Source organism: Rattus norvegicus, chromosome 4, assembly GCF_021556685.1.
Source record: "Rattus norvegicus strain SHRSP/BbbUtx chromosome 4, alternate assembly SHRSP_T2T, whole genome shotgun sequence".
Taxonomy (NCBI): domain Eukaryota; kingdom Metazoa; phylum Chordata; class Mammalia; order Rodentia; family Muridae; genus Rattus; species Rattus norvegicus.
The window spans coordinates 30,849,071-30,876,178 of NC_141537.1; the positions used below are offsets into that span (position 1 = coordinate 30,849,071).

A 27,108-nucleotide genomic window follows, 5' to 3' on the forward strand; every position below is an offset into this window, starting at 1 on the left:
GGCCACCACGCTGGTCCAGAGATCCCTCCGCCAGGCTCCGCCAGGCTCGTCTGTGCCCGCCCCCCGGGGCCGTGCTCGTCCGGCACGCGGTCCTTCCTAGTCTGCGGTTCTCAAGGCGTGGTCATTCTTGGAGCCCTCACTTTCTTCGCCGTGTCCCAGGGCCACGGTAGAGGCCGCTTCCTCAGGTCCCTTTGTTGCTCAAGGACCCCCCCCCGCACCCCCCTCAAGTACCTAGCTGGAGGCGTGACGCAGAAAGCCCCGCCCCGTCTGTGACGTCCTGGTGGCGCGCGGGCCGGCTGTGGGTGTGGGAAGGGCCCGGGTCAGTCGACACCCGGAGGCCGGGGCCGCCTCCCGACGCCCACCTACTAGCTTCTCCAGCTCCATCTTTCCCGAGAAGCGGCAGGGACCTCGGCCTCCAGCTTACCGGGCGGATCGAAGCAGCGGTCGGGATGGTACTGCTGGGCTTGCTGCAGTCAGGCGGCTCGGTGCTCGGGCAGGCGATGGAGCAGGTGACAGGAGGCAACCTGCTTTCCACGCTGCTCATCGCCTGCGCCTTCACGCTTAGCCTTGTCTACCTGTTCCGCCTCGCAGTGGGCCACATGGTCCAGCTGCCCGCTGGAGCGGTAAGTGCACCCCAGGGGCCCTCGGTCTGTGCCCCGGCTAAGCGGGCGGGCTCGGGAGCGCTCGCCCTGGCGGGCGCGCGGTAAGCTGGGGTGGCGGCTGCAGATGCCAGTCCTGATCTCGGCTGTCGCGATGGTCTTTCTGGTCCGGTCGCTGGAACCCGAACTCGGAGGCTGTGCTGGCCGTTGCAGTTTCTGCTGTGGCAGCGGCTTTGAACTTCTGGTTAGGATCGTGCTTTGCAGCGTTTGTGCTTTTCAGTGATGGAAGTGCAGACTGGCGGTGGGTGGATTTGCCTACTTAGATTGCCTTGCTCATAGCTCTAAGTGCAGAGCACTGTACTGATTTTTGCTGTAGGTTGTCAAAGGTGTTTGGGCTCCTTGTGAGTACCTTGGTGGCAAGTTAAGGGACAGCTGCATCCCCGGTGGCCATCACTCTCGATACTACTTTGTGTGTTTAGTGTACCGTGGGCTATTGGGCATAATGATGATTAATATCAATGTCAGGGAGATTGCAGACAGGTAAGTGACTTAAGAGTGTGGTAAGCGCTTTCTGGACTGTTAACATACCAGTTTCTCTAGTTTAACGCTACACCAAACCAGTTGTTTCAAGCCTCCCAAATATATTTGATGAATACCCTTGTAATCAACGCTCAGTAGCTTTGAAAAACATCCCTTGGAAACTGACAGTGGCATGTAAAAACTTAACTGCACTGTCTCCAACTTTAGGTCCCAACCAAGTTGCTTTAAAAGTAATCTTTGAACCCAAGCCATCGCTAGGCAGTTACTGTTTCTTACTTTTATTAGAGACAATATTTTAAAAGCTTATGTTGCCAAGGCTCACCTTGGCTCTTCTTCCAGCCTTCACCCCTTGGGTGTGCATTTCATACCCAACTTCCTTGTATCTTTGAGGAGGTAGTGTTTGAAACTAGGAAGATAAGTGCCGTGTGGTTTGTGTGTTTCAAGATTACTAAAGATTAGAAGAGCCTAATCCATTTTCATCGTTGAAGGTTTATTTTCACAGTCTTGCAACGTGCAGGTCTCATTTTGTGGCTTCCAAAGCCCCTTTAAGACTGCTACAGAATTCCTACTGAAGCGGGGTGGGGTGGGGTTCATTCCCATTAATACTGGTGGATCTAGAATCAGAGGAGCATGACATACTGACTTTCCCATGTAAATTCAAGAAACATTTTCTTTTTTGTGAGTTACTGTTTTTCTGTTCCAGAAAATAATAGGCAAGACTCTGGGATTGAAGGGAACCGGAGTAGACTGCAGAAACGACAGAACTAGTCATCAACTCTCCTTTTTGTTTGCTCCTCTAATGGCTAGAAAAGTTGCCTGAAGCCTCCAACACTGTTGGATGTTGTCAGTGGTTTCCCAGTGTTGAAAATTGCAGTACTTTTCTTCATGTCTAGTCATTTCTATTCTGAGTTTGTTCTTTTGGGCTATAACTTCTCTAAATGTGCTCTGTGATTCTTTTTTAAAAAGCACAGCTCTCAAGGCGGCTACCAAATGAAGCTTGCCTTTTAATAGAACGAAAACTAACATTTTCGTTTTTCTTTTGCAGAAAAGTCCGCCATATATTTACTCTCCAATTCCGTTCCTTGGCCACGCGATAGCATTTGGGAAAAGTCCAATTGAGTTCCTGGAAAATGCATATGAGAAGGTAAGTCTTCTAAATAACCAGAGGCAGAGAATCTAGTGTAGAGGAGTGCTTTTCTTTAAATAGGCCATTTATAAAGATTGTACCCTCCCTGCTTGCTGGCAGTATTGAAAACAAAATGAAAAGACCTTTTTGACTCAGCCTCCCAGAGTGTCTGTCCTGGGATGTCTCTGACCTGGGAAACCTGCAGTTAGAAAATTACTTTTTAAAAAACAGTCTTACATGTTATTCTCACTCGTTATAGTCAAAAGTTGACACCCACTTTTCTTAATCATGTATCTTTGGAATGTTGTGTCTTGCGTCTCTGGTTCTGCCCATCTGGTGGGATTTCAGTCCCCACTCGGATGGTGTGGGTGCTCAAGCCTTTGCTTCTTCCCTGTAAAAACAGCTCTCTGGCATCAGGTCAGCCATTTCTTCCAAGGGCTGGCTTTGGAAGAAATTTTTTGCTTCTTAATACTATTTAACTGAACTCCATTTTTTGTATTAATATCGTTTAAAATGTTCCTGGAGAATTTTGTAATGTACACGGTATATTTCAGTCGCTGTCACCACCCACTTCCCTCTTCCAGTTTCTCCTTGGTCCTTCCCTGGTGTCTCCCTCTCAACTTTGTACCATTTTCTAACAGCACACTGAGTCCAATCAGTGTCGCCTATATATGCATGGGTGTGGGGCCATCCATTAGATAGTGTCTATATATGCATGGCCATTAGTGTTTGTATATGCATGGTCATTAGATGGTGTCTATATGCATGGCCATTAGATGGTGTCTATATGCATGGCCATTAGATGGTGTCTATATATGCATGGCCATTAGATGCTGTCTATATATGCACAGTCATTAGATGGTGTTTATATATGCATGGTCATTAGATGCTCTCTATATATGTACAGTCATTAGATGGTGTCTATATGCATGGCCATTAGATGGTGTCTATATGCATGGCCATTAGATGGTGTCTATATGCATGGCCATTAGATGGTGTCTATATGCATTGCCATTAGATGGTGTCTATATGCATTGCCATTAGATGGTGTCTATATGCATGGTCAACCCACCTGGGACCACATCCTTAAAGAAACTGACTGTCCATCCTTTACCAGCCATGGTCTGTCTTCAGCTCCTCATCTAGAGGTTGTTGGGTCGTGTGTGCACCTCCTGCCGCCTAAGTCTGCTCTTGACCCTTTTGTTTTAATATGTAGTTTTAAATCTGTAAGCCTTTGTGTGTCTGATAGTATGTGCACCCATATGCAGTTGCTTGTCAAGGCCAGAGAGGGCATTGGGTCCCCTAGAGATAAAGCTGCAGCCAGGTGTAAGCTGACCAGTGTGGGCTCTGGGAACTGAACTCAGATCCTCTGTGAGAATGGGACCGGGAGCCAGCTCCCCAGTCACATACACTAGTTGTTATGCCTCACCTTTTCTGATTCACGTGCAACTACTTCAGATCACGACCTTTGATGGCAAGTGATTTTACCTACCAGGCCATCCACTAGCCCCATTAAATTAGTTTTTTGTTGTTTTGTTTTGTTAGATTTATTTAGCGTTCTACCTGCATGCATGCCTGCAGTCCAGAAGAGGGCACCACTTCCCACTACAGATGGTTATGAGCCACCAACCATGTGGTTGCTGGGAATTGAACTCTGGACCTCTGGGACAAGCAGACTCTTAACCTCTGAGCCATCTCTCCAGCCTTAAATTAGTTTTTAACGAACGGGAAAAAAAAGCATATTCTTATAAAGGTTGATTAAAGAATTCTATACAGCCAGTGTAGAACAAAACAATACCTAAAAACATATTATCTACTACTGAGAGCAGTGGACTGAAGCTAACAGTGACATTTAATGACAGGATCCATCAAGAGTGCTATTGTGATTTGCATGGTAGAAAATATTTTCAGGATAAGCAGTCGGAAAAGGAGAAGTCATCGTATGTGTACTGCTTTTGTGGTGAAGACAGGAGGGGGAATATGGCCAGACGAAAACGGTTACTTCAAAGCTGATGCATATCTGCAACTTTTCAGCAAAGTGTTATTCCGTGATGTGAGAGATGTCTCCATAACACGGTATTTTTCTCTTTAGTACGGACCTGTGTTTAGCTTTACCATGGTGGGCAAGACTTTCACTTACCTTTTGGGGAGTGACGCAGCCGCCCTGCTCTTCAACAGTAAGAACGAAGACCTGAATGCGGAAGAGGTCTACGGTCGGCTGACAACGCCCGTGTTTGGGAAGGGAGTTGCATACGACGTGCCAAATGCAGTAGGTGGCCTTCTGTCCTGGATAAAAGACACATCTGAACTGCAGTAGTTAGAGCTAGTAGTGTGATACTACTCATGGATAATGAAGAACTAATTTATTCCCTAGCTTAAGGAGTCGGACAATTAGTGACACTTACAAAGAAACCATGGGTAGCTAGCTGTTTAAAGGACGGGTGTTTGTTTTATGCTGGTTGGCCAGGCTTATTCATGTCTTATTCAAGGGTTATGAATAGAACATAGATTAGATAACAGACTCAGGTGCCTGCTGAGCTCCGGTGAGGGCCGTAATAGGCACAGCCCGTAGTAATGTTTCTGGTTAGTCGGGGAGATGAATGTCTCCCTTTCCATTCAAAAGCAATAGTTATCAAAAATTTTTGCTCAGGTTCATCTCCATTATCTTAAACATGTTTTAGTAGACCTAAAATGTCAACGTCTCAAAGGGCTGCTAGTTATTTTAACAGACGAGTTTTTAATCCAGGCTGTTCTAGACGTAGTGCCAGCAAGGAATGGTATTTAGAGACAGAATGAGAACGTAGTCGGAGGAGGATAAAATGATAGTGGAGGATAGTGGGCTTTGGAAAGCGTGTGTTGACTGTTTGAGTCGGAGGGTTGGAGGGTAACAGGAGAGGAAGGCAGGTCCCTGGTAAAGAGTGGCGGGGTACTAGAAGGTGAGAGGTGGGCTTCCTGACTTACTCTTTAGAACCCAAGCAGAGGACCCTTCTTAAAATGTGTTCTTTCAAATACATGGCACAGATGCCTTATATTATGGTTGGTTCCTAAAAATCCTGTTACTGTTTTTATTTTCAAATTTAAGAACGTCGTTTCCTCTGTTAGGCAGTTAGGAGAACATCTAACAGATGATCTCAGAATAAAGTAAATGTGCCTTTTAATGTTGTATACTCTTAATTTCTTTTTCTTTTGAGGTTTTCCTGGAACAGAAGAAAATACTAAAAAGCGGCCTTAACATAGCCCACTTCAAGCAGTATGTTTCTATCATTGAAAAAGAAGCGAAGGAGTACTTTAAAAGTTGGGGAGAAAGCGGAGAAAGAAGTAAGCAAAATGCATTACGTTCGTCCGGCTCGTTCTTCTCTGGGTACAGAACAAAGTACAGTATGTGCTGAACTGCGGCGTCCACCGGGAAGGAGGTGCTGGGTCCTGTGCAGTTGTTAAGGCAAACCCAGCCTTTAGAGAGCACTTCTTTTTTTTTTTTCTTTTTTTTTCTATTTTTCGGAGCTGGGGACCGAACCCAGGGCCTTGCGTTTGCTAGGCAAGCGCTCTACCACTGAGCTAAATCCCCAATCCTAGAGAGCACTTCTAAGCGCTGTCTTGAGAGCCAATCGGCACACCCATGTCAGGAGCAATGTCTGCTTCTAGGCCAGTAGGACCTTCCGAGACTGACCATCAGCTCCCGTAAAGGGGGTAGACACTTTATTTTTAGAATACCTGAAGCTGATGTGATGTTTTCTGGTCCCGGAAGAAGCTGATATATACAGGAGAATGCCTGTTGATTAACTTACGTGTAAAGGGCCTTACTGTATAGTCAGGGGTCTTCCTGCGCCTGCACCCCGAACGCTGGGGTTACAGGTGCGATTTCACCTAGAATGGCAAATGACTGTGGCACATGGAATTCTAGCCCTTGGGAAACGGAGGCAGAAGGATGACAAGTTGGAGCACGGCCTGTGCTACGTGGCACAACCCATGTCAAACCAAAAGTCTTAAGACAGAACTCTGAAAGTCAAGCGTGAGGCGTGTTAAGAGCACCAAGAGCTTTCCAAGTGGCAAGCCAGAGGGGACAGTAGAGCTGAAGAACAGCATTAGGTGCTCCTTGCCACTTTAAGTACCGTCCAGTGGGCCCACCCAGTGCTTGTCTCCAGTGCTGGGTTGATAATGGTGCTTGTAACCCACACAGACAAGACCGTTGTGTTTATGCCTCTGGTTTTGGAGCCCTGCTATATTCCCAATTTCTCATCACAATTTTCTTATACTGTGAAGAAAAAATTTAAAGGCTTTTTGGAGATCGTATTGAGACTGATCTTCTCTTCCCCTTAGATGTGTTTGAAGCGCTGTCTGAGCTCATAATTTTAACAGCTAGCCATTGCTTACATGGAAAGGAAATTAGAAGTCAGCTCAACGAGAAGGTGGCTCAGCTGTACGCAGACCTGGATGGAGGCTTTAGCCATGCCGCCTGGCTGTTGCCAGGCTGGCTGCCCCTGCCGAGTTTCAGGTATGTCTGCATAAGGACCACACCACACAGTCGTCACTGTACCGTTTGCGTGCTTCCTAATTTGGACACGTCAGGAGCTTCCGTTTTACAAGAATTCAGGCCTTAGTGAGCTCTTTTAAAATAAGGTTAATTATATCAATAAGGTAGTTTGTGCTCTGAATGAGAAGGAAATACGGGAAAGTTTTCGTTTTAATCCCAGGTGTGGGAGGTGAGGCCATTTCTCAGCAGCTGGTTTGCCCCCGTGCTCTAGAAGGGGCGTGGTTTTGACAGCCTCGGGTAGTTTCAGCAAATGTGTGACGCTTGGAACTCTGGGGACTTTTCAGAGGCTATATAAGTCAGGCTCCAGTGGTCTGTTGTAATATTTTGCCTGCCTCATACAGTCTTGGTATCCCGAGAAGGCTCTAATCTGTGCTTAGGTTTTCAAAGCACGTGTTTGTCCCTGTGGCTTTTTTAGTACCTGTGCTGTGACCGTTCTCTTGCACATCTTCACTTTTATTTGAGTTTGTCTCCTTACCGACTGCACGTAGTTCCCATAAGGACAAGGACTGTCTCTCATGCCAAGAACTGCAGCCGTTAGGACTTGGTGTGCAGGTCAGGCCCTGGTAACTGCAGGCTGTCTCTGATGTCTGTTTAGGTGAGAGATGGGGATTAAACTATTGATCTTTGTCCTTTAGGTGTCCCTTCTGTTGAGCTGCCAAATAAAAGCTATGACAGGGACGGGGCAAGCCCACAGAGGAAGTCTAAAAAACAAATGCTGCTGTGTGTATTGTGCGGGCTTACCCCGCACTGCTCCTTGGGGTTAGGTTTCCATTCACATCCATCCATCCATCTTCTACCTTCTCTGTTCCCTGGTGTACCTCAGAATTCTGGAGCTTGCTGTTGTACGTCAGTCTTTGCCTGTTTTACTCAGACCAACTGATTTGGTGAAGTTATCCTGTGTACTTTTTATTTTCTGTTGCCAGGGCCTTGGGCACACTAAACCCGTGTTATACCACTGAGCTGTACCCCGACTATCCACTCAATTCAGCAAGCCTTGCCTTCTCCTCCCTATCTTCTGCTTACACTGTGACTCTTGGAACAGCCCCCCTTTCTGTGGATATTTTCTCTCGTGTTTTCGGTGGTAGCTGTAAATGAAATAGGGCAGTTTTTAGTAGTGTGATTATAGAATAGGCTTTTAGAAGTGAATATTCTTTTTTTTTAATAAAGCTTAATTTGATTTTTAAGTCTCTTATCTATCTACGTGCGTGTGTGTGTGCGTGTGTGTGCGTGTGTGTAAGTATTGCAGAGGCATCACTCCTGGGGCTGTTTGAGCTGCCAGATGTGGGCTCTGGAAATCCAGCTCTCACTCCCTGTAAGAGCAGTGTGAGTTCTGAACTACCATCTTCTCAGCCTCGAGGTTGCTCGCTCCCTGTGCGGATCGTGCATAGCTGCTTATGAATGGAAGGTAAAGGGCCGCTCAAAGTTCTTATCAAGTAGTGAGTACCCTGGTCAAAGTAAAAGTTGTGGGAGCTGGAGCCTGTGTTTTGACCCTCTAGGAATTTTCTCTCTGCAAAGCCTGTGCAGTTACAGAAAGTGAGAAAGAAAACAGTCCAGGGACAGAGCCAGAGCAACTCATGAGCTGTGAGGAAACAGCTGGAATCTTAGGCTAACTTAGACGCGTATTCTGTTGAACTAGATAGAACATGCTTGTAAGGGAGTGTCCTGCTTAGTAGATAGTTGTTGTTTTAACAGTGTGAGCTGTGTGTGACAGGACGCTACCCCCGCCCTAAGGATTGTCTGAGGTCATGACTTCTCTCCTGGTTGTGAGTTTTCGTCACCTCATTGAGGTTACTGCTGTTTTCTGTTTGGTGTTGGTTTTGAACATGAGCCTATAAAATGCTACGCTATTGAGACTTCTCTGGTTTGGAATTATAGGCGCAGGGACAGAGCCCATCGAGAGATCAAGAATATTTTCTACAAGGCCATCCAGAAACGTAGGCTGTCAAAAGAACCAGCCGAGGACATTCTTCAAACTTTACTGGATTCTACATACAAGTAAGACCATCAGATCGCATGCTAAGCTGACATCACACATTAAAGTGTAGATCGCTGACGTTTCCAGTTAAAACATGAAGTACAATAAATTGGTACTCGTAAATAGTTGCAGCCTAAAGCACCAGGTCCTGATGCTCCACTGTGACGTCAGCGGCTGGCATAGGGGATTGTTCGCAAATAAACTGAAAGGGAGTCTGTTGTAATCAGGATTTCCCCTGGCCGGTGTTTCTCTTGGGAGGAGAGCCAGGGCACTGATTGGTATTGTTTAAGAGAAGCGACAATTACGTCTGGAAACTGTATCCATATTAACTGTGTCTACCCAGATATTAAGCGTGTGGTTTGTCCCCAGGGATGGGCGTCCTCTGACGGACGACGAGATCGCAGGGATGCTCATCGGACTGCTGCTGGCCGGACAGCACACATCCTCCACCACCAGTGCCTGGATGGGCTTCTTTCTGGCCAGAGATAAACCACTTCAAGACAAATGCTACTTAGAACAGAAAACGGTGTGCGGGGAGGATCTGCCTCCCTTAACTTATGAGCAGGTTTGTTGCTTGGGCACAATGTGAGGCTTGTGTAACTCTAGCTTCTACTAGGTTTGTGGGAATTTTCTATAAGCTTAGGTTAAAGAAACCGCCAAAGGCTTCGTCTTCTCTACTTGGTCAGGTGGTTTGGACTGAGGCCTTACAGCCTATGGCCCTTGTTGCTTTGGGGCTTGCCTTTAAGTACACGCAGAGTATCTTCTGAGTGCTGTGTTATGTGAGGTGTCAGAGCCTCTGTAACATGTCACTCTGAGTCCTGTGTCCTCGAGTGGTAGATTCCTGTACGCTCCACACAGCTTGCTGGGCAGAGAGCGAGAGAGGACTCCGTCTGTATAGCCAGGCAACTACTTCTAAAGCATAACCTGGTCTTAGCCTTTTCCCATTATACTTTGTTTTGGTATTTCATTAAGTATGTTACATTCAGATATCCTTATATCCCTGGGATAACTGTGTGTGTGTGTGTGTGTGTGTGTGTGTGTGTGTGTGTGTGTGTGTGTCTCAGTGTTGTTTGCTAACCATACATACATATATAAACATGCAATGAAGGACATGTATCTATGCTGTCATTGAGGCATCTTTGAATGGTAATATGCCAATTGTCTCAAGAATTAAGTCAGACCTCCTTCCCCACCTTAGCCCCTTCAGAGGGCCATGTCATTAGTGACCCCCCCATTGTCAGTCTCTGAAAAGTGTCCCACTACTTCTTACCATCACCATATGAAACTTTGGGAGACAGCTTTTTTTTTTTTAGACCATTTTACTGTTTAGCTCTCGGCTGGCACAGAACTTAGTAGATAGACCAGGCCGGTCTCAAAGTCATGTGCTCCCTGTCTTGGCGTCCTGAGTGCTAGTGGCTGGGGAATATATTTGATGACACCCGCATCAGAACAGCAGGTTAAGGTTCATCCATGTTGGAGCATGGGTCGGGGCGTTTCCATCTGTCATCATTCTACAGCGTGGACATACTGCATATTGCCCATTCATTCTTCCCATTTGTCCTTGCATTTGAATTAACTCCATGTTTTGGATCTTATAAAGATCCCACTCTAGATATTTGTCCCGATTTTGTGGCATTGTTTTCAGTGTTATGGATTACGTACCCACTGGGAGTGGGACTGCCGCTTCATCCGGCAGCTTCATGGCTGGAGTATCAACATGGCTGGAGTATCAAGCTGCTAAACATTCGCTCCCTCTTCCCCTCACCCACAGGATAGGCTGCGCTCTGAGGTCTGCCTGCTTGTTATCTCCTCTGGCTGTACTGCATGCGAAGGGTCCTTTGAGCGGGCGTGGCAGCTCTGTGGTGGCTCAGTGTCTCAGGATGTCCTCTTAGAGGAGTGTCTTCCAGTCCTGCCCCTTGATAGTGTAGAATGCCTTTTACTCGTGTGTGTTCAAAAGCAGGGAAGACTTACCCCTCTCTTCTTAGTTTCCTTTTGGGTGTTTGATCTGCTTTGAATTAATTTTGAATGTAATTCGAGGTGAGGGACCACTGTACCTGTCTTGCATGTAGAGATCCATTTACCCCAATACTGTTGAAAAGACCATTAAGAATAGTTTTCTCACTGAATGGTCTTGTCAGACATCCATTGGCCATTGGTCCAATAAGTTTTTTTTAAAGATTTATTCATTTATCATATATAAGTACACTGTAGCTGTCTTCAGACACACCAAAAGAGGGCATCAGATCCCATTACAGATGGTTGTGAACCACCATGTGGTTGCTGGGAGTTGAACTCAGGACCTCTGGAAGAGCAGTCGGGTGCTCTTAACCACTGAGCCATCTCTCCAGCCCACAATAAGTTTTGAATGTCAGATTGTGGCTCTTTTTAAGGCTGTTTTAAGTATTTCTTCAATTTTCATAAAAATTTGGGGGCCAGCTTGTCCCTTTCTGCTGCTGAAATGTGACTGATGGCGCTGTGTGCAGATGGGTTTGGAGTATTGACATTCTTCAGCCATACATCTTGACCAGGGCATCAGGGCGTCGCCTTTCTCTCCCTTTGCCCTTTGAATTTCTTCCAACACTTGATTGATTGATTGATTAATAGATTGCTTTACTTAATACTTTTTTGTTAAGGATTTTTTATGCTTCGTTTTTTATATGTTGTGTGCGGCATGTGCATGTATGTGCCATGGTACACAGGTAGTAATTAGACAGCATGGAGGAGGTGGTTCTCTCCACCATGTGGGTCCTGGGGATTGAACGCAGGTCACCAAGCTTGTCAGCAAATGCCATTTCCTGCTGAGCCATCCTGCCAGCCCTTACATATTCTTTTCTCATTGATTCTCACGTCAATTCAAGTCTGCTATTGATTTTCTCCAGCGAAAGCTATATTCATATCTTCCGGTGCCAGGATTTCTGTATTTTTAGTAATCTATTCTCTGTCTGGTTAGGCACTGTGTATTGTTTCATCCTTTAATTCTTTAGGCCTCGTTTTCTTTGTGTTCTTTGAAGGCCTTTACACTGTTCAAGTTGACCTAGTAAGTTCAAAGTTCAGTACCTGTCCTCAGGGGAGGGCGAGATCACGACCATCCTTCCCTTCTGTGGGTTCCATTTTGTCCGCTTTACAAACCCTAGAGCTGCGCGTCTGGCCCCTGAGGTCACTGGATAGCTGCTGAGATTGTAGAAGAGGGTTGACAGGAAGGTGGCCTGCAAGGAAAATGGTCATGTCCTGCACGTTCAAGGGCCTCTGACCGCTGTGCCACTGTCGACTTCGGTTCTCTCCTTTTTTATTACTAAATGTAAATGCCCTGTGAGAAGCCAGTTGCTTTAGCTCAAAAAAAAAAAAAAAAAAAAAGGTCCAATTCAGGGAAAGTTCCATTAAGCCTCCTTTGCTCCATGTTCGAGCTGTATTTATTTTCCTTTCTGTAAATTTTCTAGTATTTTTGTTGAACTTGCTACGTTGGAAAGCAGTGGCAACTGGAAATGAGATCTCTCGCCCCTGGGCTTTGTTGCGGCTGCAGGTGTTTGCGCATGTGTGTGCTACTTTGTATGTTCAGGTGTTCGCGCATGTGTGTGCTACTTTATGTTCAGAGGCTTTCATAAGCAGGATTGTATGGAGTCCACATTCTCCTGTAATCACTGAACTCGAGACATCTTAAGTCATTTGTTTGGTTTTAAGACACCGTCTCAGTATGCTGCTCTGGCTGACCTAGAACTCACCGTATAGACCAGTAGGGCTTTGAACTCATGGAGATCTGCCTACCTCTTGGGTTAGAGATGCAGCCATGCATATCAATAGAGGTTTCTTAAACTTCCTTCAACTCTTAGCCTTCGCTGAGGAGCTCTGCATGTTCAGGGCATGTTACCAGCAGTCCTTCAGGCGGCTACCACCCTGCCGTAGCCTTTTTCTCCTGTGTGTTGGTCAGTCACAGGGAGAGATTGGGTCTTGTTATATCTTGCGTTGCACTTTGTAGCTCTCCTGCACATGCCTGAGGCTTTGTTAGGACCCTTCAGAGTCTCCTGTAGACATCTCATTTTTATTTCCCAGGTGCTTGCTTTTTAAGTATTCTGTTTTATCTCCTAAGTGTATGTTAAACACTCTTCTGGCAAACATTTTTCTTTTTGTTATTGTTGTTGTTCTGACACAAGGTCTCAGTGCAGCCTAGGCTGCCTCCTACTGTTGAGGTCTGATGAATATTTGTTGGGGGTCAAAACCAGAAATAATCTTGATTTTTTTTTTTCTTTTTTTGGTTTTAGTTGAAGGATCTGAATTTACTTGATAGATGCATAAAAGAAACACTAAGACTGAGGCCTCCTATAATGACCATGATGAGAATGGCCAAGACCCCTCAGGTGAGTCTCTTGGCAAGATTTCCCCTTCTGGGGCCCAGTTTTAGAGAGAATGTTTTAAGTTATAAAAGTAAAAACCATCGTCATTGTAAATATATGCAATTATTATAGAATTATAGATATTAGACATGAAAATCTAATGCTAATTATGTCTTCCATTTTCATTTAACAACTGTAGTGTTTAAAAGTTAGAGGTACCTATCTCCTTCAGGGCCTGTAATCCTTCCTCCTATTCTTCCATAAGAGTCCCCAAGCTCCATCCACTGTTTGGCTGTGGGTGTCTGCATCTGTCTGAGTCAGCTGCTGGGTGGAGCCTCTCAGAGGCAGCCATACTAGGCTTCTAATAGGAAGATCAGTGGAGTCAACTAACCTAGACCCTTGGGGCTCTCAGAGACTGAACCACCAACCAAAGAGCATACACACATGGGCTGGACCTAGGCCTCCCTGCACATGGCAGCAGATGTCAGCTTGGTCTTTATGTGGGTCCTGAAAGACTGGGACAGGAGCTCTCCCAAAAGCTGTTGCCTCAAGATTAAAACAGAGACTGAAGGAACACCCATTCAGACAGAGCCTGCCCCACATGTGGCCCATACATATACAGCCACCCAATTAGACAAGATGGATGAAGCAAAGAAGTGCAGACCGACAGGAGCCGGATGTAGATCGCTCCTGAGAGACACAGCCAGAATACAGTAAATACAGAGGCGAATGCCAGCAGCAAACCACTGAACTGAGAATAGGTCCCCCGTTGAAGGAATCAGAGAAAGAACTGGAAGAGCTTGAAGGGGCTCGAGACCCCAAAAGTAGAACAATGTCAAGCAACCAGAGCTTCCAGGGACTAAGCCACTACCTAAAGTCTATATATACATGGACTGACCCTGGACTCTGACCTCATAGGTAGCAATGAATAGCCTAGTAAGATCACCAGTGGAAGGGGAAGCCCTTGGTCCTGATAAGACTGAAGCCCCAGTGAACGTTGTTGGGGGGAGGGCGGCAATGGGGCGAAGATGGGGAGGGGAACAACCATAAAGAAGGGAAGGGGGAGGGATTAGGGGGATGTTTGCCCGGAAACCGGGAAAGGGAATAATACTCAAAATGTAAATAAGAAATACTCAAGTTAATAAAAAAAAGAAGTGATTTTTAAAATTGTTTAAAAAAAAAAAAAGCTGTTGCCTCTACGTGGCATTTGTTCTTCAAGCTGAGCCTCAGTGGAAAAGGCTGCACCTAGCCTGTAAGAGATTTGAAGTGCTAGGGTGGAGGGATATATATCCAGGGGGGCCCCACCCACTCAGAGGAGAAGGAGAGAAATTGGGGAAAGATTGTGGAAGGGGGACCGGGAAGAGTGCAGTGAGTGGGATGTAAAGTGAATAAGAAAAAGATACACAAAGCCCCTCATCTCCTACATTAATGGCATCACCCCCAAGCATTGCTTCCACGCAAAGTGCCTGCCCACAGCTTGTCTTCTTGAAGTCTCCCCCATAGTGTGTGTGAGAGAGGAGCATGTACAACCTGGCCTGAGCGTGTATGTACAAACTGGCTTCAAAATCTTTGCTTCTTTGTTAAAAAAAAAAATAGAGGTTTATTTCTTGGCTTTAAACACAATGTGGTAGTCAATAAAAAGTACATGAATTATATATACTTATATATATGTATTATAAGTCAGATTATGAAAGGTTTAATTTTAGTTTGCCCTGAGCAGGGTTTATGTATAGCCTTCTAGTGCACAGTTGGCTGTCTTGTAAATCCCTTGTAAAGACAATTTTATTTGGTTTACCATCAAGACAGTTTTTTGTTTTTTGTTTTTTCCCGGAGCTGGGGACCGAACCCAGGGCCTTGTGCTTGCTAGGCAAGCGCTCTCCCACTGAGCTAAATCCCCAACCCCCCATCAAGACAGTTTTGAAACCTATGTATAGTTCACACCGACACTGGTGGCTTCTTCTTTGATAACACCGTGACAGATTCTGTAATGAAATGTCTCCTCTCTTATTTGCAGACTGTGGCTGGGTACACCATTCCTCCAGGACATCAGGTGTGTGTTTCTCCAACTGTCAATCAAAGACTGAAAGACTCCTGGGTAGAACGCTTGGACTTCAATCCTGACCGCTACCTACAGGACAACCCAGCGTCGGGAGAGAAGTTTGCCTATGTGCCGTTTGGAGCCGGTGAGATGGCTGATTACATTTTACGTTGAAGTGTTTGCCTCTGTAATGCCTCTGTCCTTCAGTAAACCGCCCTGGAGTTCAGTTATACAGGAGAGAACGTAAGGGAGAGAATCTTTGTCCTTCTCTAAGGAACGTGCTTGCACCTTTTTTGGGAATTCAATCTTTGTGCAATGGAAAAGAATATTTCCTAAGAATCAGGATAAATTTTTGTATAATGCTCCGTCCATCAACACCCACACCATTTTATTAGCTGTAAACACAGGAAGACCTTGAACTTCCTATCACGGTTTAATACGCTTAGAACACACAAAGGATTGTAGGTGGATATAGAAGGGCCTAGCTCAGCAGGCAAGATTCTGTAACAACCAGAGGAGTAGTCACGGCTAAACCGGTAACTGCTGCCTGTGTCTGTCCGTTTCTGGACAGCTTTGAGTATCAATCAGAAATGGTCCTGATCAGTGTTGCCTTTTCTTCATCTCCATCCCCGAGTGAGTACTTTCGAGGTCCTGTAGCCACCATAAGCTGGGTGCCTAAGACAAGCCTTACCTTGCTTGTCCGAAACCAAGGTATAGGCAGGGCCATGCTCTTTCTGAAGGTTCAGACTTCTTGCCTTTCCCTAGATGTTGAAGTTCCTGGCAGTCCTTGACTTATGGCTGCTTCTCACTTCAGCCACTGCTCTGTCTCCCCTTGTTACTTATCTATGTATAAATAATTCTTTTTTTACATGTTGTAAGTCATCAGAATTTATTAGTTCTTTTGATTCAGTCAGGTACAGTTAACTCTAACGTTTTTTTCTTTAGGCCAGACTTCTCTTGAATATGGACCAATGTAAATGGCTCCTGTAAATGTGTCTCCCACAAATAAATGCTCAATGGGCTGGCTATTCAAGCATAGTGATAGGCCATGTTCAGTTTTGTTTTTTAATCAAGAAATGCAACAAAATGCCCCAGTCTTTTCTTTTTCCTCTCTCCTTCATTCGCTTTTTTGTTTTGAGACAGGGTCTCACTGTGTAATATTAGATGGCTTGGAGCTCAATAAGCAACCCATGCTGGCTTCTGATTTATGGGGATCAGCCTGCCTCTGCTTCCGGAGAGCGGACATTGAAGGCATGCACCACCCACCACACTGGGTTCAGCCAATGCTCCTTTGCCTACCCTCGTGTCATATGGCTTCCTGTTCTTTACTAAATATTAGTGACTTTAACACTAGCAAGCTGGGCTTCTTTTGAATTCTTGATTATGAGAGAGATGAACTTTGTGGTTTTCAGATTCTCCTACACCCACATTTGAATGTCGTTATCCCAGCACCTTCCTGCTCTAAGTACCTTTGCTGAGAACCAGATAGTCATTGGACTGTTGTGTTTTTGTTTTGTTACCCAGATAGCTATCAGATAGCTTCTTGGCTCTGTGTTCTATCTCTTTTATCTATTTGTTGGTTCCTGGTTCTTTAGTCATATAATCAAGTTTGAATCCAATTTAAATCCTTCAGTATAATTCATGCTTAAGGTTGCTCTGGCCTTGCTTCTCTGTGCATCTTAGAATTTGTCAGCTTCTGCATTTGTAGATTTTGATTTCAGTGTAAGTGTTATTTGGGGTTTATTGAATCCCATTCCATTATCGCTAATGGGCTTCTGGAATTTTGACTGATGGGTTCATGATGATGAGAGTGCTCTTGGGACCTATATCTCACACATTCCCAAGCTAGAATAATATCTTACGATTTGAACCTTCTAAAGAGAGCATTCTAGTCACCCATGTTATCCTCTGACATTGGAAATACCTGGACTTCAGAATGATTTACATTCTCACTGTATGTGCAGAATGTTTCCTTTTATACTGTTACACATTTCCTCCATCTAAGACGAGAACCACTCCAGGCTGAAAAGTAGTGAAGATTTTAAAACTTACTCTGATGAAAACTTTTCTTTTTAAACAGGGCGCCATCGTTGTATTGGAGAAAATTTTGCCTATGTTCAAATTAAGACAATTTGGTCCACTATGCTTCGTTTATATGAATTTGACCTCATCAATGGATATTTTCCCAGTGTGAATTATACAACAATGATTCATACCCCAGAAAACCCAGTAATCCGTTACAAACGAAGATCAAAATGAAGAAAGGAACAAGGAGCCAGTGTGGAGACGGGACTGCAAGCTGCAGCTTGGCAGAGAATGAAGCTTTGACACAGCTTTCATACTGTACTGTTTTTTAAGTGTGTGGTTCTGAAAGCCAGTTTGATTTTAATGTTTTATTAACTCGGTGATTTTTGTCAGACCTAATGGCATTTGAAACAGTTATAATAGTTCTGATAGGATTTCAGGGAAGCCAAGTTTATGTTAGAAATCGTTTAGGGGAGCCTCGGTATTCAGAGATGATACAGAATATAGCATCCAGGTAACTAACTTCAGAAGCACACGTTGCCGTAGGGAGATTCCGGCTTGGAACTAGTTTGGGAAGTTTTAAGCCTGGTCAGATGCTACAGAGGCAATGGGTCATTGGTGTGGTTGGGCCACTTCTGTGCGTAAAGATGTGAGAGGGTGAAGGATAAGTTTTCTGCGAAGCTCTAGATGGTGTGAGTGCCCTTTGTAGTGTTAACTGAGAGCACCACTCCAGCGAGATGGCAGCAATCTTGGACCTTATCTTGATAACCTTATTTCCTAAAAATAATAAATACTAAAGAGTACTTATGTTATTGGTTCCAGAAAAATCCAAAATCAAATCCTTGTGGAATTTTTAATTTTAATTAAAAAAAAAAAAAAACAAGTACCATGATTTTAAAAGTGTATGATTCTGAGCTTAGTGAATTCTGGCCTTGAGATTGAGGAATGGGGACATGGTATCATTGCCCGTGTTCTTTGGAGGCTGTGCTCAGGAGCCAACCTAACAGATTGTTACCATGGGCCTAATTCTGACCTGCCCATAATCTGTATTAGGAATCAAGAGATCTGTTGCTGGGTGTGGTGCTGCACACCTGTAATACTAGTGCTCGGGCTGAGGCAGGAGGATTGAGAGTTTGAGGCCAACCTAGGCTACATAGCAAGACTTAACACCCTCCCCAAAATAAAACCTTTTTTCTCTAAAGTATGTGTACTGGCTGGTCTTAGGTGACAACCTGACACACGCTAGGGTCATCAGAGAAAAGGGAACCTCAGTTGAGGAAATGCTGTAAGGATGCTTAGTGGTCAATGAGAGAGGGCCCAGCCCACTGTGGGTGGTTCCACCCCTAGGCTGGTCATCCTGGGTCCTAAGAAAGCAGGCTGACTAAGACACCAGGAGCAAGACAGTAAGCAGCATCCTTCATGGCCTCTGCATCAGCTCCTGCCTTAGGTTCCTGACCCGCTTGAGTTCCCGTCCTGACTTTCTTTGATAATGAACAGTAGTATGGAAGTGTAAGCCAAATAACCCACCCCCACCCTCCCAACTTGCTTTTTGCTCATGGTGTTTTGTAGCAATAGAAACCCTAACTGTTACAGCTGTAAGAGGCTTTTGAAGACTCTTCAAATGAAGGCCCAAATCTCTGCTGTTAAAGGTTTCAGATTAAAATTCTCTATGAGAAAAGTTTTGCTGGTCTATATTCATGGATTTGAAGCTGTGCTTCAGTAAGTACAGTTCAAGAGGTCTGGGAATGGGGTTGGGGATTTAGCTCAGTGGTAGAGCGCTTGCCTAGGAAGCGCAAGGCCCTGGGTTCGGTCCCCAGCTCCGAAAAAAAGAACAAAAAAAAAAGAGGTCTGGGAATTCAGAAACTTAGATCCTATTTGCCTGAAATCGGCTCCCTTCAGTATTACCTTTAGTTATTTAGATAAGTCACTCTCGTGATCAATGCCCCATTTCACAACAAATTACAAATGTTGCTCACCTCTCAAAGTATGTTTGTCTCTCCTTTTACTGTGTGGTTACTAGACTTTTAGGCCATAGATGTTACATTTGATGTGTTAGATTATAGCCTTGATTACAGTTTGAAGATTGTTTCTATGTAACAGATTCCTTTGCCAGAGCAGGTATTTTGTCTTTATTATTCTGAGAAGGGTTCTAGACTTTGATCGGATGACTGGTAGATTCCTGGCAGAGTCGTGGCTTGAGTAAGGCTGTTTACTGACCAGTTTTAGACTTGAACATATGTTCAGTGCTGAGAATTAAAAGGGCTCAAGCACTAGAATTCCACAGGCTGAGATACTGACCACAGACCAGTTATTGAGTCATTGTGAACAACACTACAGAGGCCTACGGCCATAGAATGGTTGACAGTCCATCCAGCAGTGGGGTGAACTCAGCTGACAACCATTTGTCTATCTGCTTTTTCCCTACACAACCATCTTGACTGGGCAACCATATTAATTTTTAAGAGGTTTTTATACACCATTTCCTGTTCAATAGTTGCTTTAGAATAGCTTTGCTATTTCTAGGAAGCTTAGTTGAAATATGGAAAAGAAGATTCCCACTAATGTAGAGCTTTGTGATCGTCTTCATAGAGCTCAGACCATTAGTAGGGAAACACTTTTCCAGATGTGAGCAATACCACTGCCATTTTAGTCAGTGTTGTAGGGAGGCCTCTAGAGAACTGTATTCTCTCTGAGACTTTTCCATTTAGAATTTGGCTGGCGTAGCAGGAGGATTCCTGAATTTTGCTACACTCTCACGGATACAATTTGATGCTCTTTGAGAGCTGATTTCTGTGTCTAGATTTGTGTCTTTGGACTCAAGAACACTAAATAGAATAAAACATGGACTAATCATAAACACTAATGCCACCTTAGTGTGGCATTAAAAATGTCCTTTAATGGAGGGAGAGAGAAACCACTTTTTGGAACCTGAGCTGAGACAAGTAACAAGATGACAGGGACCACAAGTTGTGGCTTGGTGAAAAATCAAGAAGGTTCCACTACAGTACAGTGAAAATGGTGAGGTCATTTTTATTTCAGTACTTGACAAAATACCCATAAAGTTCAAAACTTAGACCATTATACAAAAATAGGTCTCTACAAGTGACATGTTGTCTTCATCACCAGTAGCAAATCTATGAAGCAGAAACTTGTAACTTCAGTAGCTTTGTAAGAAAAGCGCAGGACACCGCACGCTATGCATCCGGCAGCATTGCCATTTGAAAAAGTTTAATCTTTTCACCCTTCCGATAAATACACAAAGTTTATAATTTAATCATTTAAATTAGCATTCCACAATATACATGTAATTTAATGATTACTGTGCATGAACACACACAATGCTTATATACACAAACTCCAGTTTGTCTTCATGTGCTGCTGAGGATTTGTATACAATCATAAGCTGTGTATGTATTGGTCCCGTTGAATATTCACAATACAAAAGCACAAAAGAGCCATTGATTTACAAAAGGGAATCCATTTAATATTCAATAAGTATTTCAAAGGATTATCTCCTCATGCCAAAATGAAATTGAGTAGTCGACCCTGTAAAATAAAATACAAAACAATTAGACTCGTACCTGTTTGAGGGCAGCCAGACGACATGGGCAGATGGGTCTGTTTAAAACCATCTCAAAATGCCAGGGGCCCGTGAGGTGTTCCAGTGGTTGTGGTGCTGGCAAGTCTAACAATCTGAGCTTGAGTGCTCAATATGACAACCAATATGCAGCCAGATGTGTGTACATGTATGCTGTGTGTGTGTGTGTGTGTGTGTGTGTGTGTGTGTGTGTGTGTGTGTGTGTGAATGCAGCACAGAGTGCCCTAAGTCACTGGGTTCCCTGGAGCTGCAGTTACTGGCAGTTATGAGACTGGGTGCCGGGAACGACAAGTCTGTCTCTAAACAACAGTGTTCTTCACACAAAGCCATCTGCCCTCAGCTTAAATTGAGCTCCAAGAGGCTGACTATATTTAGAGGTCACCTTGACTACCCTACAGCAGTGGAAGAGAGAGTCAGTGCTGATGAATTTCATGAGCACACGAAGGTTACTTGGGTTAAATACCCGACTTCTTGAATGAAGAACTGAACTACCTTTAAATAACTGTGGTCCACAGTATGTGGTATCAATAGAAAAAGAGTCCTTAAAAAATGACCAGGGGCTGAAGAATAGACGGTTTAGCTGTTAGAAGCACTCCTAGAGGACCTGAGTTTGAGTCCCAGCAACCACACAGTAGCTCACTCCAGTCCGAGGAGGTTTGATGTCCTCTTCTGGCCCTTGCAGGCATCAGGCATGTATGTGGTACACAGACCACATGGAGACAAAACACTCATACATATAGAATGAATAAAAACAAACAAGCAAAACGAATCCATCAGAGCAGGGCTAGCACAATAGCTTAAACTAAATCGACCCAGTCTTTGGACCAGTAGTGAGTGAATGAAATCATGGAAGCATTCCTATGATGAATGAAATCTTCCTCTACATAAAGTATGACAATTTGTGTATAGTTCTGAGTAAAATTATTCTTACAAAATCTTAAAAATTACATTTTTATCTATGTGTGTAGGTGATATCCCACAGTGCAGGGCAGAGAGCAACCTGTAGGAGTTGGTCATCTCCTACACCTTGTGGGTTGTGGGGATTGAACTCAGATACTCAGGCTTGGAGGCAGGGCCTTTAACTGCTGAGTCACTTTACGGAACACATTTCATATGGTGAGGGGAGGTATGATGATACTTAGTGTTTTGCAAGGCAAAGCTTGTTGGGATACCATGTGGAAGGACAATGAAGACAATCGCTACATTACCTGCTTTGGGCAGGGCTTGCTCTGCCTTCTACACATTGCTGCTTTCTACCATACTCTACTTAGGAACAGGTTCTGGGCTGGGCCTCAGATGGTACCCATCATGCATTTTGTCTAATCCAAGTGAAGACTACAAAATCACTGTCAGGGGTGCTGTTGGAACACAGGAGAGATAGTTCTCTGCTGGTCAGAGTTTAAGCTGGGACACCGTGGAATTTCTTCACTGAGCTAAAAGGTTTGATTAACCTGCAGAAGCATGTTGAGGAGATAGAGAAAGGCACAAGTGTACTGCCGCTACAGAGAAGTGGTTAAGATCCAGCACCTGACTGTATAGCTCCAAGTCGCCTTTTCAGTGCCTCTAGCCGAGTGACATAGTCTGTCAGAGATTTATCAGGATTGTACTGGTGAAGTTGAGAAGAAGCCATTGAAGTAGAATTTAAGTCTGGAGCACCCGGGTACCTATGGATTAAATTATATTCAGGAATCCAATTTGCTAGAAACAATGTAGAAAAACTGACAGCCTGCCTCTCCACCCCCACCCCATGCCCCTCCCCCACCCCACCCCCACCCCCTCCCACTCTATACACTGCCTGAGCAGACTTCTAAATATAGGATAACAAGTAAATCGCCAATAAATTTAAAGATGCCATTATGAGAAGGCCCAGCACAAGCCCTTCAGAGGTGATCAGAATATGCAGGATTTGTGTTAAGCAACTTTTCACAGATCTACAGTATTATTTTCTTTTTTGTATTGGATGGTAATCAATACTTTTCCAATGTCTAACTGCAGTATACATCTATAAACCATTTATAAATTGTTTTCTATGCCTTTAGAAACCATTTACAAATAAAAAGTCGCTCTGGCTCTAAACTCCACAGAAACTGCATATAACTAAAGATTCTTAGCTCTCACAATGCAAAGAAGTTATAAACTCTAACAATCTACTTCTTGCTGACATGTTACTGCTTATGCCACCCAGACCTGATAAATTCTTACCTATTCTGCAATGGCAAGGGAGACCTAGGGTAGTCCAGATCAAATCTTGAGCGGTATGTTGTGTGTCTTGGTTCTCCATACAGCTCCAGCCCACCAGACGAATGATAGAATGGGTCAGTCTTTTCAATGCCTAAATAAATCCAAATATATCACCATAATGAAAAAGGTCTCAGAAGACACCTATAAACCAGTAAGGGTTTAAAAGAATAGTATACGGTAGCTCAGGCTCTAAACTTTATAGAAACTACACACAACTAAAGATGTTTTGCTCTCATAATGCACAAAAGTCATAAGCTCTAATAGTCTACTTCGTACTACTTACAGCTACTTCCAATTCTGGCCAAAAGAGAACGATACAAACCAAAGAGCCTTTCAGTGGTTTTCTGTCTACCTCTGAACATGACTATTTCTGGTATGAAGAACTATGCTTCTAAGAAAATAAACTCATTGGAATATTCCCCTTGTAAATACCTAGTTGCTACCGGATCAAAGGTGTAAGTGCTTCTAAGTATGTGTGCTTTGGAGGAAAAGTGATATGGATTAAAATACTGCACTTAGTAACCAAATCTTATCTACTCTAGTCTACCTTTACTGGGAACAAAACCAAAAAAAAAAAAAATGTGAAATCAAGACTTGCTAACTTTTTGTGCTAACACAACTCATTATGGTGAAAATCTCATCTCAGTCTAACAGGCTACCCTAACATTTTCAGGGGTCTACACAGGCTTTCTTTGCTGCCTGCTGTCAGGACCACTGAACATGGCTCAGTACTCACACCGTGGTGTGTGTCCTTTAATTCTGTGCCCTCTAACTCTGGACCTCCCCATATACCTCAAATTGTTTCAGCCCTAATGTTTTTCCTACTGATTTCTAGCTATAGAGAGAAGGAATTGCAAGTTACCATTACTATAATAGCCACGTCATCCCAGAAACACTATAATGTTAAACAGGAGCTGATGTAAGTATCGTTTCACAAAAATCCTGGAATTCAGAATAGCTACTTCAAAAGGATTGGACCCTATTTCTAAGAATTGCAAAGTTATAAAAATGGTGTGCAACAGCTTAAATGTATGGGGACAGAAGATCAAAAAAGAAAGTTAAGGCCTTACATGGCTGACAGCCATAAATGGATAGGGAAAAGATTTATTATAGTGGTGGGGAATTCAGAAAAATATTCCCTTATTATCAGACAGAGACAATCCCTAAAATAAGGAGTGAAATGAAAAATGCTTCACCAAAAAAATAATTAAAAATGGCATCCAGAACAACCCCAGACTATGCACATTGTCTAGCAACAGGTCACAACAGGGACAAGTCAATGTGGTAAAGCAATGGCCCTTAATTAAAGAAAAATTACAGGCACTTGAGCAGTTGGTATTAGAGTAGCTGACTGCTCAACAAGAGTCTACCTGCCCATGGAATTCCCACGTAGTTGTTAGAAAAAAGAAATCAGGGGAAATGGACAATTTTAACCTGTTTGAGAGTTGTGAATCGAGTAATCCAACCAAAGGGTCCATTACAGCCTGGACTCCTTTGCCTTTACTACCTAAGGCATGACCTATGATAGCAACTGATTTAAAAGACTGCTTTCTTACTATCCCCTTGCAAGAGCAGGATAAGGGAAAATTTGCCTTCACAGTGCCTACATATAAAAATGCTCAACCTGTAAAAAGGTATCAGTGGAAAGTTCTACAAGGAATGTTAAATAGTCCAACTTTATATCAGTATTTTGTGCAACAACTGCTAGAAAACAAAAATAATTTTGCACTGTTGGAGTTTGCAGACTGCATCTGATTAAAATACAGATAGGAAACTTTATCCACTATCTTAGATTATAAAATAAGTGAACAAAAAATTCAACCACAACAGGTACAGATAAGAAGAGACCAGTTGCAAACCCTTAATGATTTTCAAAAATTAATGGATAATATTAACTGGATATGACCCACCATTGGATTAACTACTCCTGAGTTAAGAACTTTGTTTCAAACATTACAAGGAGACTCAGACTTAGACAGTCCAATACAGCTAACAAAGGATACAAAAAAAGAGTTAATTTCAGTATAAAAGACTGCAGGATGCGTTCATGGATCACACAGATCCCAAATAGGATTGCACTTTTGTTATTCTGCTTCAAGTCATTCTCCTACTGGGCTCCTAATGCAAAGGAAAGATAGTATTTTAAAATGGATCTTCTTAGCACACAAAGTAAATATGTAAAGTCTTATGTAGAAAAGGTTTCGATTTAATTATAAATGGAAGAATAAGACTGTGTCAATTGTCAGAAATAGACCCAGCAGAAGCCATAGTGCCTTATACTAATGCTTAGATTATGTCACTATGGGTAATTGGTAGTAAAGAGCTTATAACAACTATTTGAGAGAAATTAATAGCAAATATCCTAAAAGCAAGCGGCTTCGGTTTATAAAAAAGAACTAATTAGATTCTCCCATGTATTATAAAAGGAATGCCCATTCCTGGAGCACCTACATTTTATACTGATGCAAATAAATTAGGAATGGCTTGTTTTTAGTCAGAAAAAAAAAATAAGCAAAGTAATTCAAAGCCCATATACTTCAGTTCAAAAATCAGAGTCCTGTGCAACTCTATGTATGGCTCTACTAGATTTTCCTGAACAACTTAATATAATTACTGACTCTCAATATGCAGAATTGTTTTGCATATAGAAACTGCTAAATTTATTCCTGATCATTAAGAATTAACATTATTATTTATACAACTGCAGCAGGCAATCAGACATATAAACTATCCATTATATATCATCCATATTAAGTCTCATACAGTCTTGCTAGGTCCATTAGCCCAAGGAAATGAAGAAATTGACCAATTATTAATAGGAAATGTGTTAGAAGTGTCAAAATTACATGAAAAAAAAGTTAGCAGTAAAGGTTTAAAGAAGAAAAGTTCCTATCACCTGGCGACAAGCCAAGGAAATGATAAGGAGATGTCCTACTTGATCTCTGCGTAACTAACCCCACTACCCACTGCACATACCCTAGGGCACCAAAGGAAATGAAGTCTGGCAGATGGATGTGTTTCACTTTGCAGAATTTGGAAAACTAAATTTTGTACACCATACTATCGATACACATTCAGGGTTCAATGGGCAACTGTGTACACCATACTATTGGTACATATTCAGGGTTCAAGGGGCAAGTGCTCTGATTTCTGAAAAGGCTGATTCTGGAAGCAGTGGCTATTATGGGGACGCCTGTACAAACTAAGATTGACAATACCCTTGCATATGTCTCCAGTGGGACGCAATTCTTTGTATACTGTAATATAAAGCACATTATAGGTATACTACACAATCCTGCAGGACAAGCAATTATTTAAAGATCTAATCGCACATTAAAATAAATGCTTATAAAACAAAAATGAATAAAGACCCATAGGAACAGACTAAATAGCTGTGTGATAACTTTAAATTTTCTGAACATTAGTGTGAAAGGAACGACAGTGGCTGACACTGGATTATAGAAAACACTTTAGGAAGTGAAAAGCAGTGGATACTGTCAAACCCATAAGGCTCAGAGTGGGGCAGGGGAGGTCTTCTGAAAATTGTGGACATTGGCCAGAAAGAGCAAAGAAGAGGGCCAGACCTTCCCCAGCAAGCCAGAAAAGCCTGGACAAGAAACGTTCAGCACCTAGCAACTGACAGTCCCACGAGCAAGACCTTGGTCTCCTGCTATACAGAGCCATCCTCAGTGCAGAGCAACCACGGGCCCATGAGCAGGACTTTAAGACAGACCATGCTCAATACCACATCCTGCAAGCTCAATCAGAACTACAAGCAAAGGTTCACAGAGCTGGGGACGGAGATTAAGACTTCAGTGAGGAACTCCAAAATACAAGAGGGTAGAAGACAGAATAGTCTAGGAGTAAACGAAGCGGTGCTCAATTACAGGAGAGAGAAGCACCCCATTAGGTTCTTAACTCATTTGTGGATGTGCTCCTGAGAGAGCTACAGACAGACCACACCATACACTTGAGAACCTGGAAAAGAAACTGGGAAGAACCGAGAAGCAGCTTCAAAACTGTATAATTAGCAACTAAAATAAATGGGGGCAAATGTAGTATGAAATATTTTATGTGCCTGGCCCTTGAGTGACCCTATGCTCTCCA

General features: G+C 43.4%; 2 protein-coding genes across 15 annotated transcripts in view; one reads left to right on the forward strand and one right to left on the reverse strand.

Annotated features, from left to right (window-relative positions):
• Positions 1 to 385: 385 nt before the first annotated feature.
• Positions 386 to 18,840, forward strand: Cyp51 (cytochrome P450, family 51). The gene is made up of 10 exons (NM_012941.3): positions 386 to 623; positions 2,185 to 2,283; positions 4,358 to 4,534; positions 5,457 to 5,583; positions 6,583 to 6,757; positions 8,672 to 8,791; positions 9,141 to 9,336; positions 13,028 to 13,123; positions 15,114 to 15,282; positions 17,218 to 18,840. Exons 1-10 carry the CDS (start codon positions 450 to 452, stop codon positions 17,394 to 17,396), a joined length of 1,512 nt encoding a protein of 503 aa, NP_037073.1. The 5' UTR covers positions 386 to 449; the 3' UTR covers positions 17,397 to 18,840.
• Positions 18,841 to 20,167: 1,327 nt separating this feature from the next.
• Positions 20,168 to 27,108, reverse strand: part of Akap9 (A-kinase anchoring protein 9) — a 135,872-nt gene continuing 128,931 nt past the window's right edge. For all 14 annotated transcript variants that reach the window (NM_001037093.2, XM_087655915.1, XM_087655914.1 and 11 more), the window contains 3 exons: positions 22,963 to 23,092; positions 22,288 to 22,424; positions 20,168 to 20,708 (listed from right to left, as the gene is read on the reverse strand). In NM_001037093.2, coding sequence (NP_001032170.2) covers positions 20,671 to 20,708; positions 22,288 to 22,424; positions 22,963 to 23,092 — 305 coding nt within the window. In that variant the 3' untranslated portion in view covers positions 20,168 to 20,670. The remainder of the gene's footprint in view (positions 20,709 to 22,287; positions 22,425 to 22,962; positions 23,093 to 27,108) is intronic.

Excerpts from the sequence above, each read along its gene's own strand:
- Cyp51 (NM_012941.3), top strand. The coding sequence starts at position 450 with ATGGTACTGCTGGGCTTGCTGCAGTCAGGCGGCTCGGTGCTCGGGCAG. Across the intron at positions 624-2,184 it reads TCCAGCTGCCCGCTGGAGCG|AAAAGTCCGCCATATATTTA; the intron begins GTAAGTGCACCC and ends TTTCTTTTGCAG. Across the intron at positions 9,337-13,027 it reads CTCCCTTAACTTATGAGCAG|TTGAAGGATCTGAATTTACT; the intron begins GTTTGTTGCTTG and ends TTTTGGTTTTAG.